This window comes from Belonocnema kinseyi, chromosome 9, assembly GCF_010883055.1.
Source record: "Belonocnema kinseyi isolate 2016_QV_RU_SX_M_011 chromosome 9, B_treatae_v1, whole genome shotgun sequence".
Taxonomy (NCBI): Eukaryota; Metazoa; Arthropoda; class Insecta; order Hymenoptera; family Cynipidae; genus Belonocnema; species Belonocnema kinseyi.
In genome coordinates, this window is record NC_046665.1 from 111582514 (window position 1) to 111604118 (window position 21605).

Consider the following 21605-nt stretch of genomic DNA (forward strand, 5'->3'; position numbering starts at 1 on the left):
ATCAATATTATTACTTCACAAATATTTAAATTGGAAGCAACAATGGCAGAAAAAAATCAAGAATTTCAAGATTCTCAAGGTGTCGAAGATTCTCAAGAGTACAAAAATTCCCAAAGTGCCCAGAATTTCCAAACTGAGGCAGCTGCGAAATCAATCAACGATGCAGTTGTTGCTCACGTATCTGGCATTCTGAGACCGACTCTTCAAGATAATGATTTTTTGCAAAGTTTTGTTCGAATTGGAATTGAAGATAGTCAAGACACAATGATAAGAAGGGATATTTCGAAGCCGGGTGGAAATTTAGTGCCTCAAAGAAGAATGTCAAGGAGCTGGAATGAAGGCAAGGATAAGGGACAGAGGAGACCCAGTGTGAGATTTACGAAAGAATCTTTCGATAATGAACTTGAGGTTGAAAAATCGAAGAAAAAACGAAGACGAAAAAGTGATGTGGCTTATCGTCAGGAGGAAATTTATACCGATAAGGATCGTGCGGCTGCTGTAAATATGGGCAGTAGGGATATTAAACAATCCTTGAAGATGAAAAGAAGACAAGATCGAAGTAGGGATCTACAAATTCCTGAAGAAGCTGAACCTAGTTCGATGCTGGCTTTGGGAAATCGAGAAATGAGATGTGGAAATCTTAAGATTGCTCTTAACTGCATTAATAAGGTCCATTTTTAGAATGGTTTTTTAATTCAGTAAAATTTAGGGATAAGAATTAGTTGGTGGGGTGCACAGTGGGATGAAATCAAAAAACGAGGTTAAAAATTATTTGTAGCTTGCAATTCTTAACGGATTTTAGTTCTTTTTTAGAAAAGTTCAGCATTCAATTTTGAAGAGATTTAAGTGGCCTGATTTTTGAATTTTGTTTTTTGTTTTCAACTTTTATGTTAACGCAAAGAGTGAAGAAAAAGTCGATTATTTCGTTTTTTTTTTTTTTTTTGGTAATCTTCGTGAAATTTTTTTTCTATGATCAGCATTGCCAGACTTTATTCACGCGGGTAGATGAAACCAAAAACAAATTATGACATTGTTAAGTTAATTGTTATAAACAAATTAACTGAACAAATAATCTACACTATGGATTCTCCATTTGCGAAGTAAATTTTTGCGTTAAAATTACTTGCTTTTATAAAAAATACATGATCATAAAAACTTGTCATCCGATATATTTTATTAGTTTTATAAATAAATTATTCAAAAAAATGCCTAGTGTGGGCATTTAAAGGAAGAAAAAATCATTTTTTCTCCTAAATCTCCTTAAATTATGCAGGCATTGATTAAATCATTTGGAAGAAATTAGGAGAAAAAAAGTTATTTACTTCGATCTTTAAATCTACAAGATGTATATTTTTTCGTATAATCTTTTTTTATAAAATTAATTTAAAATATCGGATGATAATTTCCCATCATTAAATATCATTGGCGACATAATTTGATGAAAATTAGAAGAGAAAAATTTCTTTCTGCCTTTAAATGTCTACACTGGGAATTTGTTTATACAATTTGTTTATTAAATTATAAAAAATATCGGAAAACAAATTTTTATGATCAAGTAATATTTTTTGAATAAAAGAAAGTAATTTTCACGCAAAAATTTACTTTGCAAACGAAAAATCCATAGTGTAGACTATTTGTCAAGTTAATTTGATTATAACAATTAGAATAAAAATTTCAAAATTCTTTTTTGCTCTAAACTGCCCCCGTGTATAAAGTCTGGTAATACTGATTATAGAAAAGTCTTTTTCACGAAGATAATAAAAAATGAAAAAAGTTACTTTTTCTTTACTCTTTGCATTTGCATAAAAATGTTACTGAAAAAACAAAAAATCGGGCTATATAAATCCCTTCGAAATTTTTTGCTGAATTTTTCTTTAAAAAAATCCAAAATCGGCTAAGAATTGCCAAATTCAAGTTACTTTAAACCTCGTTTTTTGATTTTATCTCACTGTGGGGCGTATAGTAAGGTACGAAAGTATTTTTTAAATACTTGGTATTATCTAGATTTGCAACATTTTTTTCATTATTATTGAAATTTCGAAATTCGAACACTTTGAAATTAAATTTTTTTCACTTGAAGTCATTAAAACTGGGCTGCAACTTTTAGCACTTAAGGTCATGTGATACATCAACATACAGGGTGGACACGCAGAGGCTTACATGCACACAGAACTTGAATGACACCCGATTTTCACAACAGAAGGGGAGGAGCCATTCTACAGGGGAATTTTTAAATTATGCCCCTCTTAAGTGGCATTCGGTTCGACAATTTTGTCAACTCCGTGCCTCTTCTGATAAAGTTTATCATAAGTTTCATGGTTGAATTTTAAACACTTGTATCCATTTGAAGTTTAGAATGCAACCGTGACACTCATGATAAACTTGATCCGAATATTTACGAAGTTCACTGAATGGTCTATCCGAATGCAATTTCAAAGGCGCGAAATTTGAAAAAGCACCTGTAGAATTGCACCTCCCTGCTGTTGTGCGAATCGGGTAGCATTTAAGTTCACTGTGCATGTAGGGTGGAACTCTATTGAATTTTAAACTTTTAAAATTGAAGCTTAATAAAATTTTTATTTAAACTTTAAATAATTTACCCTATGAAAAGGAAGCTTTCGACACGTTCCAATTGAAAAATTCAAAATGAAGTGACATTAATCTAAAAATTTTAAAATGTTGTTCTTTTGTAAATTGAACTCAAATTAATAAAAATGCTAAAAATAAAACATTTACGTTTTTAAATTCAGTACAAATTTAAATACCAAAAATTCACCCCTTTCATTTGAATTTTAAAAATACCAAATTTGCATCAGTTGTTAAAAAATTGTTAAAAGGAAAAAATTTACCGATTCCATGGTAATAAAGCAATTAATGACAATTAAATAATAACTTGAAAACCAACTTAAAACCAACAAACTAAATTAAAAACATGAAAACCAAAATTTGTTTTATTACAACTCAATAAAAACCTTAAAAAGAACAAATTTTCCTCTTTCAATTAAAAAAAAAATTATAAACAAATTTTTTCTATTTCAGCTCGATAAAAATCTTAAAATAAAAAAATTGTTACTCTTGCAATTTAGAAAAATTTAAAACTAAAATTGACTCTTTTTCAACTTGATAAAATCTTGAAAATAAAAAAATACTCTACTTTCAATTCAGGAAAAAATTGAAACCGAAATTTTCTCCAATCCAGTTCAATAAACATTTTACGAAAATAAAAAAATAGCCTCCTTCGATTGAAAAAATAAATACAAATTTCAGTCTTTAACTGAAAAAAAAGATTCACATGCAAAATTATTCTCTTCCAATTCATAAAAAATAACCATAATTTCCTCTTTTCCAACTCTGTAAAAATCTTAAAAACACTAAAATTTCTTCCAATTAAAAAAAAATTAAAAACTGAAATTTCCCCCTTCCTTGTGACACAATAAAATTTTTTTAAAAATGTTGCTCTTCCAATGCAGGAAAAAAGTAAAACTAATGTTTTCTCCCTTAAAAGTCGATAAAAATCTTAAAACTAAAAAATGTTCATCTTCCCATTCAGAAAAAATTCAAACTAAAATTTTCTCGGTTCTAACTTGATAAAAACCTTACAAATAAAAAAGTTCCCCTTCCAATTCAGAATAAAATTGAAAACCGAAATTTTCTTCTATCTAATTGAATGAAAATGTTACCAACATATTAACCTTCTTTAATTAAAAAAAATGTAATAGATACAAATTATCCCCTTTAACTGAATAAAAATGCTATAATGGAAAATTTGCCTCATCCAAATCAGAAAATATTAAAATCAATATTTTCTTTTACCAACACCATAAAAATCTTAAAAATGAAAAATATTTCTTTTCCGATTCAGAAAAAATTAAAACCAAAATTGTCTCCCTTTCTCCTTGATAAAAATCTTTGAAATAAAAAAAAAATTCCGCTTCCAATTCAGAAAAAATTAAAACTGAAATTTTCCCCCATCTAATTGAATAAAAATGTTACAAAATAATCACCCTCCTTTAATAAAAAAAATTCTAATAGATAAAAATTATCCCCTCTAACTGAATAAAAATTCTAAACTGGAAAATTTGCCTCTTCCAAATCATAAAATTTTAAAATCAATATTTTCTTTTATTAACTCCATAAAAATCTTGAAAATGAACAAATATTTCTTTTCCAATTCAGAAAAAATTTAAACTGAAATTGGCTCCCTTTCTCCTCGATAAAAATTTTTGAAATAAAAAAAATATTCCGCTTCCAATTTTGAAAAAATTAAAACCGAAATTCCCGCCCATCCAGTTCAACAAGAACTTTACAAATAAAAAAATAATCTCCTTCGATTAAAAAAAAAAATTAATAAATACAAATTTCTTCCTTTAACTGTATCAAAAAGGTTAGCATGAAAAAATTTTGTTCTTTAAATGCAGAAAAAAACTAATATTTTCTCCCTTAAAAGTCGATAAAAATCTTGAAAATAAACCAATTTTTATCTTTCCATTCAGAAAAAATTGAAACCAAATTTTTCTCTCTTTTAACTTGATAAAAAAATAAAAAAATAAATAATATTTCTCTTCCATTTCAGAAAATTATTAAAACCGAAATGGCGTCCCTTCTTAATAGACAAAAATCTTAACAATAAAAAAAGTTCTTCTTACAATTAAGAAAAAATTGAAAACCGAGAGCTTAGACATAAAAATTTAAAACAAAATTCGCTCGATAATCTATCATTACTAAAGATTCTTGAAATTACTTAAATATTTCTTAAAAATTCTAAATACCTTTCAAAATTTTAAAAAATTGCCTTAAGATCTTCCAGATTGTTATCGAAATTTTTTAGAAATCTTTTGAAATATCTTGAAATCTTCTTAGCTTTTCCTTAAAAATAAATTTTTCTGAATAAGAAATAAGAAAAGAATTTAATTATTTTTTTAAGCTTTTGCAAAACTTCTAAAGCTTCTCAATATCTTTCAAAATTATTCGAAATCTTTTTAAATTAAAAAAAATGTTTATTTTAAAAAATTCTGCATAATTATAAAAATAGCTCTAAAATCTTCCGGGTGCTTTTTTCACCATTATTTTATCAATCTTTTTAAATCTTTTAAAATGTAGTTTTAAAAATAAAATGTTTTTATCCCAAAATCATTTTAGCTTTTTTTGGGAATCTTAGAAAACTTTTTATTCTCTCGAAATCTTTGAAAACAAATTTTTTCTAAATTTTTCATTGTTTAAATAATTTTTTAATCTTTTAAACATTTCAAATTATATCTAAAGGCTTCCCTATTTTGAAAAATTTTATAATCTTGCATCATAGGAAAAAGTTGTTTCGAAATCTTCTACACTCTTTTTCGAGATTTTAAGAAATCATCTCATACTTTCCCATGAATCTTAAGAAATTTTTTTTCTCTAGAAAAATGTTTAAAATTCTTAAAAAGTTTTTTTTCAAAATCTTCAAAAATCTACATTTTCTATTTAATTGTTTAAAATATTTTAAAATTTAAAATCATTCTTGAATCCTCACAAAACTTCTAAGTTTTATTTGGAAATTTGCATTCAGAAAAATTCATGTCCAAAAAAATTCATAATCTGTATTAATAGATAAAAGAACTGAAAAAAACTTTTTTGGAAGACGAAAAGATTTGTTTAAAAACACGCAAAACTCGAAATTCGAACCATTTTAAATTTTCTTTGTAATTTTTCTCTAAAATGGTTGGTTATACAAAAAAAGTCAGACAACAATAAAGGTGAAATTTTTATAAAATCTAGATAGAATAAAAAAAACTAAAATTATCTTAAGGTCCCTTAAAAATTAATTTCTCGCGTCATTTTTATCTCCTTTAAAAATTCCAAATATAATTTTTATGATTTTCTTTCAATTTTTCTGAAATATTCTGCTATTGATACTTATATTTTGAAACCTGTTTCAAAGAGAGTGCCATGGGGTGCCGAGAATCGAATAAAAACATGTTATCTGAAATTCGAATCAATTTAGACTCTGAAATTGGAATAAAAATTGGCTGCACGATGCATCTCAGGTTGAAAGCCCAGACATACAAATTTAAAACAAAATCGCTCGATAATCTATCGTGATTAAAGATAGCTCGAAATTCTTCCTGGTCGTTTATTTTGAATTCTGACACTGACACTGCCTGCCTCGAATATTGTAAGGGGTAGAAAATGGAGGAGTTGGGGGATGTAATATATCATTAGCGAAATACAGACTGCGTCGTAAACTTGAAGAAATAATTGCTATTGCGAAAACTTTTAATGAGTTATAATAACGCCATACTCATTAGAAATTAAAATAAAACAACAGAAATTTTGTTCGAATATTCTTACCTAATCAAAGAAAAAAATCGACTCTTTAGTACAAATATCCAACCAGACTTCTTCATAAATAATTAATTAATTTTTTTATTTTGTTTATTAGGAAATTTTTGGTAATTGAAAAAAATCTAGTCATCGAATTCAGATAACAAGCTCCTAAATTTCTCCATTTAATAAAAAAGAAAAACAGAATCAAAAAAAAAAAAAAAAAAAAGAAAAAAAAAAGGCAGCATCCCCTTTCTTCTTTTTATCTCTTAACATTTTCTTATATTTTTGAACAATATTTTCTTTAAAAGCCTTGTTCTCGAGATGTTGCATTTATGGTTTTTAAAAACCTTATTTTTAAAATTTTTTAAATCAAAATTTCCAAATCAATAATTTTATTTCATGGTAGAAGTTATTTGTGAGTGTTTCTAAATATTATTGATATTACAGAAAACTTGAATATCGTGAAGTTTTTAAAATATTTTTTTATATAACACGCTGTCATTTTTAAACTTGTTCACATTCTTAAACGGACAGGAAAAATGTGGTTATGGACAATAGTTTTATGCGCAAAAATTTCGATACTGGAAACAAAAAATTGCCAGTCCCTACAATATGATTTCTGGAAATTTTTTTAATCACTTAGGTTTTATTCTAAACGGTTAATTATTAGTTCCGAAGATTTAAAAATATGTCAGAAAAGAATATGAAAGTTAAAGATAATTTTTGAAAAAAATTGAAAATTTATGAAGATTACAAAATTCGAGAAAGAATTCAAGTAAGTTTAGAAGATATTTAAAAATTTGAAAAAGATACAGTAATATTTTTAATCTTAACAAAACTTCAAAAAAAATTAACAAAATGTAGATTTTAAAGATTTTAAAGTACTTTTTATTTTTAAATATATATATTTTTTAATATTTAAAAATACTTTTAAAAATTTCAAAAGGCTTCCTAAAAATCTCTAGAAAAAATCTGAAAGATCTAAAATTTTGTTCAATTTCTACAAACTCTAAATCTCTTAAACATCTCAAATTCTTCCTAAAATTAATTAATATGACCTTAATACAAATATATTTTAAAAATCAACAGTTATTCCATATTTTTATTTCATATTAAACAATATTTTCCCACTCAAATTATAAGTTCGTTAAAATTTGTGTTCTTTTTCAACTGGTAAATCTTTCTTGGTTAAAAATTTAATTATTTTGTTAAAAATTTATGTTTTTTTTTAATTGCATCTTTTTTGAAAAACTGAATTTCAGTTGCGTTGGTGAGAAATAATACTGTTTAATTGAAAATTAATCTGTTTTGGATGAAGATGGAAATATTTTGTTGAAAATTCGCCTTCTTTGTAAGAATTTAACTTTTATTGATCATTCATATACTCCGGTTAAAAATGATAACTTTTTTGTCGAAAAATAATCTTTCTTGCTCAGGGATTCAAGTATTTATTTATTAAAATATGACTATTTGGATTAATTTAACCGGTTTTTATTAATTTTTTTTTAATTCATCTTTTTTATCAAAAACTAAACTTTTGGTTGAATTTTTAAAAAATCTTTAAATAGAACCTTCTAACGTTCCGTTTTTCATTCAACACCCTTTTCAAGACAATAAAAACAAATTTTTCAAAAATTGAAAACTTATGAGAAACCCAGGATGTTCTTCTTGCTGTGAAATCTAAGCACCGAAACATTGGCATATTGATGTAAGTGTTTTTTTTTATTGGGAATCAAAAAATAATAATAATAAAGAAGGGAGAAAAAAGAATTTGAACGCGAGGTTGAACGTTAAAGAATTTAAATTCAAACTTACAGTATTTAAAATTGCGCAATTCCATCAATGGCTGAATAATTAAAAAGAAGCCTGAAGAGCGGGAAGCTCTCGTTTGTTTGAATTGAGTATTTTAGCATGACGTGATTGAAACACAGATCGGGTACTCTAACCTCAAATTTCGGACAGTTAATTTTATTCCGTGATACTTAAAGGTCCTCGATCCATAAAAGAATGGAACATGACTGAGAAAATACATTCAGCATTTAAGAAATATTACTATTCAGAGCTTTATAACTTAATTTGACATTCAGAATACTTTCTCCAAAAAGGCGTATGCACTCCTATGTGAAGAACTGTATTTACCTTCCAGAAATGTACACTTATCCTAGCATGACCGTGGCGTCATGCTACACAACTCACTATTATACGCAATATTTTAGTCGTTTTTTGATTCTATTATATTGATTTTAAGTTAGAAAACTATACTATTTCCAGGAAATGCTATATTAGTCCCGTCGTAGGTCAACAAAAAAACTGACATGCGAACAGGCTAACGGAGCGCAAGTTTTTCGACTGCGCTTGTGCCGAAAAACGCGGGTCTTTTTAAAATTACAAAGTAGGAACATGTGATGTTTAATCAATAATAAATTCTTTTAAAAAATAAGCTATTTCTTCGATTCAATTTAAATTATTTTTTTAATGTGAAAATTTATGAAAAATATTCATCTGTATTATTTTTGACAGTGTTTATTGATTTTCAATAATTCAGCGCTTTTCGGAAGATGCACAGTTAAAAAAGTTGCTTAAAGGTTCTCATCGATACAAGGCCGCGACAGCCAATGTACGTCACTTGACAAAAATAACCTTAAGGTCGCGGTAGAGGTGGGGGTCTCTACAGCCTTAAAATTATCGAATTCTTATGTTTCTAGGTCGTTAAAATAGACGGAAGTTCACTGTGTTTTAAATTTAATTTGTTAAACTTGAAATATTTTTTAATTGCAGGCACTAGAACTTAGCCCTAATGATAAAAATGCATTAATTGCACGAAGTAAATGTTATTTGTTACTTGGAGAGCCTCAGAAAGCTTTGCAAGATGCAGAAGCAGCTATAAGGGGAAAATTAAAGGATCCTAAAAATGCAAGAGCAATTTACTACAAGGCTGAGGCCCTTTATCATCTCGGTGACTTCGAACTCAGTCTTGTATTTTATTACCGAGGAATGAGAATTCGCCCTGAATTCGATCAGTTTCGACTTGGCGTGCAAAAGGCGAAAGAAGCTATACAAAATATTCTCGGAAGTAGGTGCAGAATTGATTTTTAATAAAATCGCATATATCCAACTATTACTTAATTTTTCAAATGTTTTTTCCCATGTTTTAGAAAGAAGCCAGTTTTTAATATTAGTAAATTAATAAATTCTGTGAAAAATATACTTGTATAGGACGACCTACATAGTTGTCTCGAATGCAAATGACATGTTTTCAACAAAAATCTATTTTTATATTTTTTAAACAAATTACAAGGTGCTCAGTATTTGGAGAAAATGCATGGTTCCTTACAACATATAATATAAATATATTTTCTTGGTTATCCCCATCATATTGTTATAAATATTTGACATTCTTAATATAACAAACAAATCTTTTCGTTCTGATACATTTTTAGAGTTTTCTAGCCCCGGGCAGACACCGTTATAATTTCGGTCGAGTGTCCGTCCCACGTACTTTTTTCCCAGATTCGAGGCAAGATTTGAAGTAATGTTCAATACGATATTTGAGACAAGATTCAAGACAATATTCGAGACTATATTCCAGACAAGATTCGAGAAGAGATTAGTTTAGACGAGGGGAAAATTAAAGGAGAGATTTCAGACAATATTCGAGACGAGATTTGAGATGAGATTTAAGACTCGAGACGCGAGGACTCACGATACCACACTCGTGACGTTTGCCCCGCATAAGAATTTTACAAAAATGACTTTGAAACTTTTCGATCACGACAAGATTCAAATAACTACGGGACTTCAAACAGAACCAAAAATTTTGAATGGAAATTTTTTGACATTTCGAGTTTGAGTTCTTTGCATTTTTAGTTGATCGAAAAGTATAATTCAAAGTATACTTCTTCCAAAGGGAATAAAGATCTGATCAGAATTCTTAAAATTGAAAATATTTTTTTTTAAGTTTGGTTATCTTATAAATACTATAGTTCTTTGAATCTTCAATTGATCGAAAAGTTTTAGGAACATTTTTGATAGAAGTTTTCCGCGCTAAACAGGACTCTGATCAGAACTCTTGAAACTTGATATAAAAAAAAAGTTCTTTAAATCTTTACTTGGTTGAAAAGTGCCATTAGTTTTCTTGGTAGAACTCTACCGGCGGAAGGGAGGGGGGCTGGGGACATAAATCTTGAAATTAAAATTTTTTTCAATTTTAGTTATCTTTAAAATGCGACTGTTCTTTGACTTTAAATTTTATTGACAAGTGTCATAAGACTTGTTGGTAGAACTCTTTCAAAGAGAATTGAACTCTGCTGGAAACTCTTAAAAGTCAGAATTTTAAAATATTTAAAGTTCAGTTATCATTGAAATGCTGTTGTTTCTTGAATTCCAACTTTATCAAAAAGCTTCATACGACTTTGTGTTGGAACTCTTCCGAAAGAATTAAAACTCTGATTAGAACTCCTGAAACTCGAAATTTAAAAAAAATTAATAATATTTAAAATGGTGCAGTTCTTTGAATTTAGACTTGATCAAAAAATGTTACGAAACTCTTGTGTAGAACTGTTCCAGAAACAACAGAGTTCAGTTCAGAAATCTTGGACCTTAACAGTTTTCAATTAATGCAATTTAGGTTGCCCTTAAAGTGCCGTAGTTCTTTAAATTTTGACTTGAACGAGAAGTGTCATGAGATATCTTGGTAGAACTCTTCTCAAGGGCAAAGGGGTAGAACTATGATCAGAACTCTTGGAACTCAAAATTGTGAAATTTAATCAATTTTGTTCATATTTAATGTGCTGTAAGTTCTTTGAATTTTCAATTGATTGCAGAGTTATGAGAATTTTTTGTAGAACTCTCCTCGGGGGATCTGAACTCTGATTAGAACTCGTGGAACTTTCAATCCAAAATTTCGCAGCTTTCAAAAATTGTGTACTTCTAGTTTTTTGATTCTTTCGGAATTATTTTTGTATAGAACTCCAGAACACTTTTGCCAGAACAATTTTTCAAAGCATCAGGAATCTAGAACTATGTTAAGTTTACTCTAAACTTTAAAAAGAGTTCACTTTTTCAAAAATGGGGGAAGTGTGAAACTAGCGCCCATTTTAAAAAAATTAGTATTTGACGCTTTGAACGTCAGAATCATTTAAGAAACTGGCCATACAAAATTTGTAAACTTAAATTAAATGCAAATAAAATTTTTTCAGAGAATGCAATACCGATTTCCAATCACGTACAAACAATAAGATCGGGTTCTTCGACAGAAGGATCTCAAAAATCTTCGAGGCCAAAAACTTGCACTCCATCTTCGAAATCCTCATTCACTGAAAATAATTCTTCGGGAAAAGAATCAACAATGAATGAGAAGGTAAAAGAAAAAACACGATCTCGTCCTTTAACTGCTATAAAGAAGAGTTCTGAACCAAATCTACTTGGAAAACTTAATGTGGACAAAATCTATTTGCAGAATCTCCTAAAGTGCCCAGGTATTTTTTTTAATTTGAGTAATCCACTTTAAATGTTTTCTTTCCAAAATTTGGAAATACAGTTTTATATTAATTTAATATTATTATAATTTATGTTAAAACAATTGATTTGTCAATTATTCCGAGACCACGTTTATCATTTTAAAAAAATTAATCACTTATTCAAATTGAAATGATACTTTTGCATTCGCTAATTATTCGGACTTGTTACTAGACAACAACTAAAAAAGAAAATCACAAATCGCATGTTTTTCAAATTTAAAATTCCCGCCAAGACAGATGCGACTTATACCGGCAGAGCATTTTTCAAGTACGATCCAGTGCGCTGAAGCTATGGGCGCCCTCAGCTGTAAGTGGGCTTCCTCCACACTTTTCGACGTTGTTATACTATTTTACTCCCAATTTTTAGGAGTTATCGTATTTTTTTGCGAAAATCATTGAGTGCTTCACAAATTTTTTCAATGATGTTTTTTTTTATAGATAACCCATTTCTGATGAAAAACTTTAACATAACCTTAAATTGTTCAAAAAACATAGATTTTCTTTCAAATGTATACCGATATTTTCAGAGTAAAACGTTAGTTTAAATTACAATTTTACAATAATTATAAACTTTTGAAATATGATGATTGTTTAATAAATGTACTATAACCTAAAATTGATCAAGGGCTTTGAATCTTCTTTAGCATCTGTCGATTTTTAAATAAAAGTTTCAAATTTCGACGAAAAACACTAAGACTTTTAAGTTTGTAAATTTTATTATTTTAAACAAAAAAAATTGGATTCAAATCGAATAGTTTTTATTAAAAGTATCCACTTTAGGTAAAACGCAACCTAAAAGTATTGCAATAAATATTCGAAATATTCTTTGAAATATGATGATTCTTTATTAAAAATAACAATAATTTCTAAAGAAAAAAAATATTTAAAACGGTTTAAACTTGAAAATCTCTTTCAAAACATAATTATTCATGCTCCAAATAACTGATTTTCTGTGAAAAACGTTAATATAACCTAAAACTGTTTTTAATTTAAAATAGTTTTTTATGACTTTTTTTATTCAAAAATTTATCACGCTGACATAATCTAAAATTATTAAAAGATCTTAGACGTTGTTCATATTCTAATTATCTTTCTTTAAAAATACCAAATTTCGATGAAGACTGCTAACAACCTGAAATTGTTGAGCAATTATGAATCTTTATTCTTAATTTTATTATTTATTTATTATTCAGTTTCATTTGTTTTTAACGTTTTACAAATCAAATTTTTCTAAGGCTCTTGAGAAAATTCGAAAAGTTTTTTGAAAATTTCGGATATGATAAATCGAAATTTCAACAGGAAGAATCATATGTTCAACGAAATAGTTACGAAAAGTGTAACAGTTGATATTGCAATACAACAAATGTATTTTAAATTAATTTTTCGACCTGTTGCATTATTAATAAAAATATTAAATATTTTCTAAAAGAGATAAATTTTTTTAAAAAACAGTGTAATAGTGGATATTTCAATCCAAAAATATTTTTATTCTTAATAAAAACAGATGAATTAACAAAAATCTTAACAAAGCAGTTGGGTGCTCAACCAAAAAGATGATTTTTTACCTATGAAAAATAATATTTTGCAAAAATAGACAAATTTTCAACAAAATATTTACACTTCGAACCAAAGGTGTCAATTTTCAAATAAAATTACTTTTTTAACGAAATCACTAAATCCTCAAACAAAAAATATTTTTATTTTAAAAGAAACCTTTGGAATGTTTATCACAAAATGTGAAAGAAAAAATACACAAATAAATAGTTTTTAACGCAATATAAAAATTTCTAATAACTATTTATGTACTAAGTTTCTTTGTTTATTTGCTTAAAGGTTATATGAATAAGTTTTTTCTATGTTACTCGAGAAAATTCAAAAAGATTTTTGAAGCCTTCAGATACGTCAAAAAAGTATTTATAGAATTTCTCTAATTTTTTATTTCACAGGAGTTCACCAAATTTATTAAAAAAGTGGAGTCAGTTTAGATGATATTTAGGACTGTTTAACTTTGGGAAAACATTTAAAAATATATAAATTGAAAATCTTTTGCAATTCTTTAAACTATTTTAAAAAATTTTGTATTTATATTTCTTCAAAAATCTTTATCTTGTTTTAAGTTTATTAAAATCATTTTAAATTTTTAATTATTTTTGATATTTTTAAAAACTTTAACATATCTTTTAAGATGATTCTGATTTATCCAAACTTTTAAAAAAATTCTGCAAAATTAAACAAATTGCCTTAAAATTTTCCAGATTCTTTTTTTCAATGTTGATTTAAAAAAAAGTAACATTATAAATACAGAAATAAATCATTTTTAACACAAAATAAACATTTTTAATAAATAAATATTTTTTAATTTTCTTTGTTTATTTGCTTTAAGGTTATAGAAAATAAGCTTTTTATAGGTTTCTCGAGGAAATTCAAAAATATTTTTGAAGACTTCAGATATGGCAAAAATGTATCTAAAAACTTTTTAACGAAAATTTTTTATTTTACAGAATCTTATTAAATTGATGGAAGAATTTAAGTTATTTTTGAAGATATTTAGAACTTTTTGACTTTTGAAAAAAAAATTACAAATATGGAAATTAGAAATCTTTTGCAACGTTTTAAAGTATATTTTTTAAAGCATGTTCTTCAAATTCATTTTTCGAAATAAAGAATCACTTTAAGTATTCCCAGCAGGGTAACGAACTTATTTTTATCTTGAAACCTTTCAATATTTTTCAACAATTTGACATTTTCATTAAGGATTCTTCCAAAATCTATATCTTGCTTTAATTTTTTTTAATCATTTAAAATCTTTAATTATTTTTGTTATTTTTAAAAAGTTCTAGAAATCTTTTAAAGTGACTGGAGTTTTTCCAAACTTTTAAATAAATTTCCTTGAAATGTTACAGATTATTTTCTGCAATTTTAAAAATCAGTTGAAATGTTCTGAAACGTTTTTAAATTCTCTCTTAAAAAGAATGTTGTAAAATAAAAAATAAATTCGAAATTTTCACTTTTTATATTTTGTTTTAAATTTGTTGATATCTTGTTCAGTTTAAAATTATTTTTGCATCCTTTAAAAATTTCTAAATATCTCTTACACTTTCTCTATTTTCTTCTAAAATTTTGTTATCTTGCAAAATTGAAAAATCTTACTTTGAACCTTCTACATCCTTTCCCTAAATTTGCTCAAATCATTTGAAACGTCTTAAAATCTTTTCAAATATTTTCTTTGAATTGATTTTTCAAACTGAAAACACAATACAAAATTTCCTTGGAATTTTAAGAATAAAATGGCATTATATTTAAATCTTTTAAAAGTATAATTCAAAATCTTAAAAAATCTACATTTTGTTTAGAAAATTCCATTCATTTCAAAATTCAATTGATTGAATTAGTATAAAATTATAGTATGGTAGCAAAATGTTAACAGCAGAATTATTTCCCAATATTAAAAATATTTTAAATTAAAATTTGATATTTTATCAATATTTTTTATAATCATTCAGAAATAAGTGTTATTATGAAAAAATTACTTTTTTGGAAATTTTTATTTGCTTCATCGACGGTGTAGAAAATTCCTAATCTTTATTAATAGATAAATACGTATATATAACCTCATTTGATATAGTCAATGGGTTACGTACAGAAGCCTTCTTTTATTTTTGAAACATTTGGTCAGAATTTGAGAACATAATTGTAGCCTTTATTATTAAACTATCATTTACAATTTGAATTTTCTCTTTTAGAAATAAATTCTTAGAAATAAAATTCCTCATTTAGAAATCGCAATTTACAAAATTCTTAAAAGTTAAAAATATCAAACTGAAAACAACCACTGAGAGTCATATTCACGTAGTATGCAACCAATCAGCTAAATCAACAACAGTGAGTGCGAGATTTTCGAGAATTTCGTTCCATCAATTTTTTTTAGAATAGAATTGGACCAAAAATCATAACCTTGATAAGAGGTTAAAATTTAGTAAGATTCCAAAATGAACGACAACATGTGTGGTATAGAAAATTTAAAACCCCGTTCCCGAATTGCCGAAAAAGAATCCGAATTAGGCTTCGTCTACGGAGTTTCCGGACCAGTAGTTATAGCAGAGCACATGTCTGGATCAGCGATGTACGAATTAGTTTACATTGGATACGAAAAATTAATCGGAGAAATAATTCGTCTTGATAGAGAAACAGCCACAATTCAGGTTTACGAAGACACAAATGGACTGACAGTAGGAGATCCAGTCAGAAGAAGTGGAAGACCTCTGTCTGTTGAGCTGGCACCAGGAATCCTTGGAAACATCTTCGATGGCATTCAACGTCCTCTCAAAGAATTTGGAAGCATCTCAAAATCCATTTTCATCCCCAGAGGTTTAAAGACTCCTCCTTTGTCGAGATCAACTACCTGGGAGTTTTCTCCACTCTGTTTTCGGAAAGGAAGTATCATTTCGGGAGGAGATGTTTTTGGGGTTGTTTATGAGAATTCACTGATAAAACACAGGATCATGATGCCACCAAGATGCTGTGGCAAGATACGATATTTGGCACCTCGTGGAAATTATACTGTGGATGAGGTTATTATGGAAACTGAATATGAGGGAAAAGTTAGTAGACATGCTATGATGCAAATGTGGCCTGTTCGACAAGCTAGACCTGTTTCTGAAAAATTGGAGGCTAATTACCCTTTGCTCACTGGTCAGAGGATTTTGGATGCTCTTTTCCCTTGCATTCAGGGAGGGACCACTGCGATTCCTGGGGCTTTTGGATGTGGGAAGACTGTTATTTCTCAGGTAGAGGAGAGCTGGCCCAGTTGGAAATATACGTGACGTTCCGCAAGGAAAGGGACCTTAGGGTTAGAAAAACGATCTTCAGATCCTTTATGATATTGATAGTTTCAAACTCGCTCTTTTATATCAAAAAATAATTACATTTTTATCTGCAAAATTGGATTTGTTATTAAGCTGCAAGTGAGGAATGAATCGCTTATTTCGAAGCGTGCGGTCGGCCCGAAAAATCCAGCCCCACCACTTTCTACACATCTTTCTGCTCTGTGTCCGCTCGTCTGATTCGCTGAACGCGAAGCGAGAAGATTTTGTTGTAAGTGGAGGGGATGAATTCCAAAGATTGTCCCCACTCGCTGAGTGCCTGACTGCGACCATTTCTTCAATCGTTTCTACTGAAAAATTTGTCTGTTAACCCTAAGGTCCCTTTCCTCGCGGAACGTCACACATGTGGAAATTCACGTAGAATTCCATGTCGAAATTTGAAACCTCTGACATGGACTTCCATGTAGTAAACATCACCAGACTTATGAATCGATACCTACTAACATAGTATGCGGGATTAGTATGGCCCTTATTTTTCACTTTTAGAATTTTTTTATCTCACCCCCCCCCCCCAGTTTTGTTCCATTGCCAAAAAAAAAAACTCAAAATTTGAGCAAAATGAGTTAATATATAGGTGTGGCGCAAAGACCACGAAGTTTCCCATTGACTTTACTTTAAAAAAGTCAGCTTTTTGTAAATCTAATATTTAAACGCGATAATCGGTTACAAATAATTCCGTGTTCTGGTATATTGTTCGGAATTCGTCAGAGAATAAAAAACAATCATAAATTTTGAGGTTGAATAATTTTAAACCACTCTTATGGGTACCCAAAGTAACCCCCAATAGTGATAAATAAGAATTTTACGTAATATTTCGGTGTATTGTAGCGTTTTAAAAGTTTAAGAAAGTAATTATTAATCGGAAATGTAAGAATACCCAGTCATTTGTTAACTAATATTCAATTGTTTAAAAAATATTAATTTATTTAATCTTTTTTCAGTTAATTCGCGAAATGAACACATTTTCTTAACTTTTTGAGTTACTTAATCAATGATAACAATATAATAATTTCTGTAAATAATTTTACAATTATTTAAATAATACGTATTTGTTTACTTACATATTTTATAAAAAAAAGCTAGAGAAAAATTTTATCTCACTCGACCAAGTTTAATATTTTTAGGCATTAATTTGTTTATTATGAATACTCGTAGATGTTTAACAAATTAAAATTTTAAACAATTTTTTTGTATACATATTTCATTTTTGCTATTTTTCGAAAGGTTAAAATATTTTTATCTTCAAATTTGCTTTTTAAGAATACTCTTAGATGTTTAAACGATTAAAATTGTTTTTAAAGAAAGATTTTTTTTACTGATGTTATGTGTTTTTTTATCACAAGTAAGGACAAAATGCATTTGTTTGTTTTTTCAGATATTTATTTGTTATGAGTTGTCCGCTTGTTTTGCTGGATCGCATCTGTCCTCTCTACTAATAAAAAGCACATCAAATCAGTAAAAAAAATTTTACAATTCTAATTTGTTTAAACATTTAAGAGTGTTCTTAAAAAGCAAAGTAGAACATAAAAATATTTCTACCTTTCGAAAAATAACAAAAATAAAATATGTAAACAAAAAAATTCTTTAAACCATTTATATTTATTTAATCGTCAATGAGTATTCATAATAAACAAATCGGTACTTAAAAATATTAAAATTTGTCGAAAATTTAGGGAGGTAAAATGCTGCTCCTACTTGTTTTAGGTAAAACATATGCATGAACAAATACGTATTATTTAAATAAATGTAAAATTATTTTATTGTCATCATTGATTAAATTCTTCAAATACTGATTAAAGATTATTTATTTATTTTTACCTTTCAAAAATCGTAAGAAAACCGCAATATTAGGTAAAATTTAAATTGGTCAATTATGGGATTTTCTTTCGGGACCCATAAGAGTGGCTTAAAATTATTTAACCTCAAAATTTATGATTTATTCTTATTCTCTGACGAATTCTGTATACTGAAACACGGAATTATTTGTAACATATTATCGCGTTTAAATATTAGATTTACAAAAACTGACTTTTTTTCATGTTAAATCAATGGGAAACTTCATGGTCTTTGCGCCACCTCTAATTTTTGACCGATTTCGCTCAGATTTGGAGGAAATTTTTGTTGGCATTTGAAAAAAAGAGGAGTTGAGAGCAGAGAAATTCGAAAAAATCTACCAAGGTTAAATGAGAACAGCCGTAATGCGGAATACTTGAAACTGAAAAATATCATCAATTTTTGTCTATCTTTTACAGTTTACGAGATATTAACAGTTAAAAATAAAGTTCAAATTTTAACGTCAATTTCCAAGTCGATATTTTCACCAGGGGCGCACAGTGGGAGGAAATGCACTTTTTTCGTTCAAAAGTGTTCAGAACCTTCCATTTTGTTCCGATTTTGAATTTTAAAAGAAAGTAAAGTTCATTAAATCCTCAAAATTTTGAAGCTCCGAACTTTTGTCTTCTCTATTTGTTTATTACTAATTTTTCCACTTCAAAGTATGGAACAAGTGAAATTTTGTACGTAACAATTTATTACGCTCTAAGAACAGATCAGGAAAGCTTTATATTGTCTTAAATGAATGTTTAGGGACTAATAGAATACAAATAGTTTGTTTATTATTCCATTTATTTATTATAAATCAATTTTATTAACAAATTGATAAATAATCTTATTATAGGTAAAAAAAATTGTTTCTTGCTAAAAAGTGCTACATATTAATGTAGGAATGACATTTAATTAAAAAAATAATTTAAAAGTTTATGATAACCATTGTTATAAAAAATTCTCGTGGCAACATAATAAAATTTGAGATTTTTAAAATTATAATTTCCTTCAATTGCCAGAACGATATAAGGTATTCCTTAAAATAATAAATATTTAATAATAGTTGATCAAATATAACAATTTAAATTTGTATAAACGAATTAGATTAACAAATTCAAAATTTTGGCCTTTTCGCATTGAATTTTTTTTTTTTACTTGAAATATTTTAAGCTATTGGCCGAATGATTGATTTTGTTTATATAATTTGTATATAAAAATTTAAATTGTTCTATTTTATCAAATATTAATAAATAATAATTATTATTTTAAGGAATACCTGAAGTCGCTCTGGCGATTGAAGAAAGTCATGATTTGAAAAAATCTCAAATTTTAATATTTTGCCACAAGAATTGTTTATAATTAGTTTTTTTTATAATTAGTTTTGGAATTAAATGTCATTTCTACATAAATATAAAGCATTTTCAGCAAACAGAAAAAAATTTGTATCGATAATAAGACTATTTGCTAATTTGTTCAATAAATTTGTTCCTAACAAAGAAATGGAAAAATGAAAAAATTTAATGAATTTTAATTTTTAAAAAAAATCAAAATCGGACCCAAAATTGAAGGCTCTAGACATTTTTAAACGAAAAAAGTACATTTCCCCCCACTGTGGGGCGCGGGGATCTGTAAAAATCTTTCTATAATCATTGTTACTAGGCTCTTTCGAAATATTCGAACTCAGATGTAATCGTCAACGTGGGTTGTGGAGAACGTGGAAACGAAATGTCTGAAGTCCTTAGAGATTTTCCGGAACTATCAGTAGAAATTGATGGTAACTTCTTCTGTTATTTACTGAACCACAAGAACCTTAGGGACCGTACTTAAATTACGTAACTATTCAAGGGGGGGGGGGGGTGTTATGATTTTTACGTCAGAGGGAAGAGGGTCCTCTACTCATGTACATAATTTTTGAAAATTTGCAAAATTTTTCTCCTTAACATTATATTTTTAGTAACAAATTTTATTATTTAGTTCAAAATTTAACGATTTTTTTAAAAAGAAAACCTTTTTGTTTGCAAATTCAACTGTTTTGTTAAAAATTCGTATTTTGGGTTAAATATTCAGCTCTTTTCATAGAACATTAAACTTTTGTTTAAAATTCATATTTTTTGCTGATAAGGCAACTGCAATCTTATTTGGATAAAAATTATTTAATCTGAAAATTTGTCTTCTTGATTTAAAAGTATATCTTTTTCATTATAAATGTTGAAATCTTTTTGGATGAAAATTTAACTCTTTTTTTAATTTGTCTTTTTGATTTGAAAATTCACTTGTTTTAGTAGTATTTTTCCTTTTCTTGTACAAAAATGCAACTATTTGGTTGGAAATTTAACAATCTTGTTAAAAAATCATCCGGTTTGGTTAAAAAGCCGACTATTTAACAGAAAATTAACTTATTGTTCACAATTCTTATTTTGATGTTGAAAATGCAACTCTTTGCTGAAAGTTCCATTTTGATTATAAAATTCACCAGCTTTAGAAGAAATCACATCTTTCTTGAATAAAAATGCAACTATTTGGTGGAAAATTAAACAATTTGGTTGAAAAATCATACTTTTTGTATGGAAATTCTGCTTTTCTGTTGAAAACTCAACTATTTCGTAGAAAATTTACTTGTTTAATTTACTTGTCTTAAAAAATTTGGTTTAGTTTTTCATTTAAAATTAATCTGTTTTAGTACAAATTTCATCTTTCTTAAATGAAAATGCAAATTTTTGGTAGAGAATTCAACTAATTTGTTAAAAATTCATCCTTCTTGTTTATTGAACAAAATTAGAACTTTTGGGATTAAAAATTCAATTTTTATCATAGAAATTTATTTTTTGCTGTAAAATGTATATTTTGATCTTGAAAAGTCAACTGGAATCTTTTTTGGATGAAAATTCTAATAGTTAAAAAAAAGTGTTTTCTAAATAAAAATTCATCTGTTTTAATATAAATTTGATCTTTTTTGGATAAGAATTCAGCTATTTGCTGGACTATTAAGCTATTTTCTTAGAAGTCCATCCTTTTTGGTGAAAAATTCGACTTTTGGGAATAAAAATAAAATTTTTTTCGTAGAAACTTATTTTTT

The 21605-nt window shown here is 27.4% G+C and overlaps 1 protein-coding gene across 1 annotated transcript in view; it reads left to right on the forward strand.

The window, feature by feature from the left end:
- Positions 1-249: 249 nt before the first annotated feature.
- Positions 250-21605, forward strand: part of LOC117180690 (V-type proton ATPase catalytic subunit A-like) — a 29859-nt gene continuing 8503 nt past the window's right edge. The window contains exons 1-5 of the mRNA XM_033373180.1: positions 250-669; positions 9082-9376; positions 11502-11780; positions 15804-16609; positions 20189-20303. Of these exons, the coding sequence (XP_033229071.1) occupies positions 265-669; positions 9082-9376; positions 11502-11780; positions 15804-16609; positions 20189-20303 (1900 nt within the window). The 5' untranslated portion in view covers positions 250-264. The remainder of the gene's footprint in view (positions 670-9081; positions 9377-11501; positions 11781-15803; positions 16610-20188; positions 20304-21605) is intronic.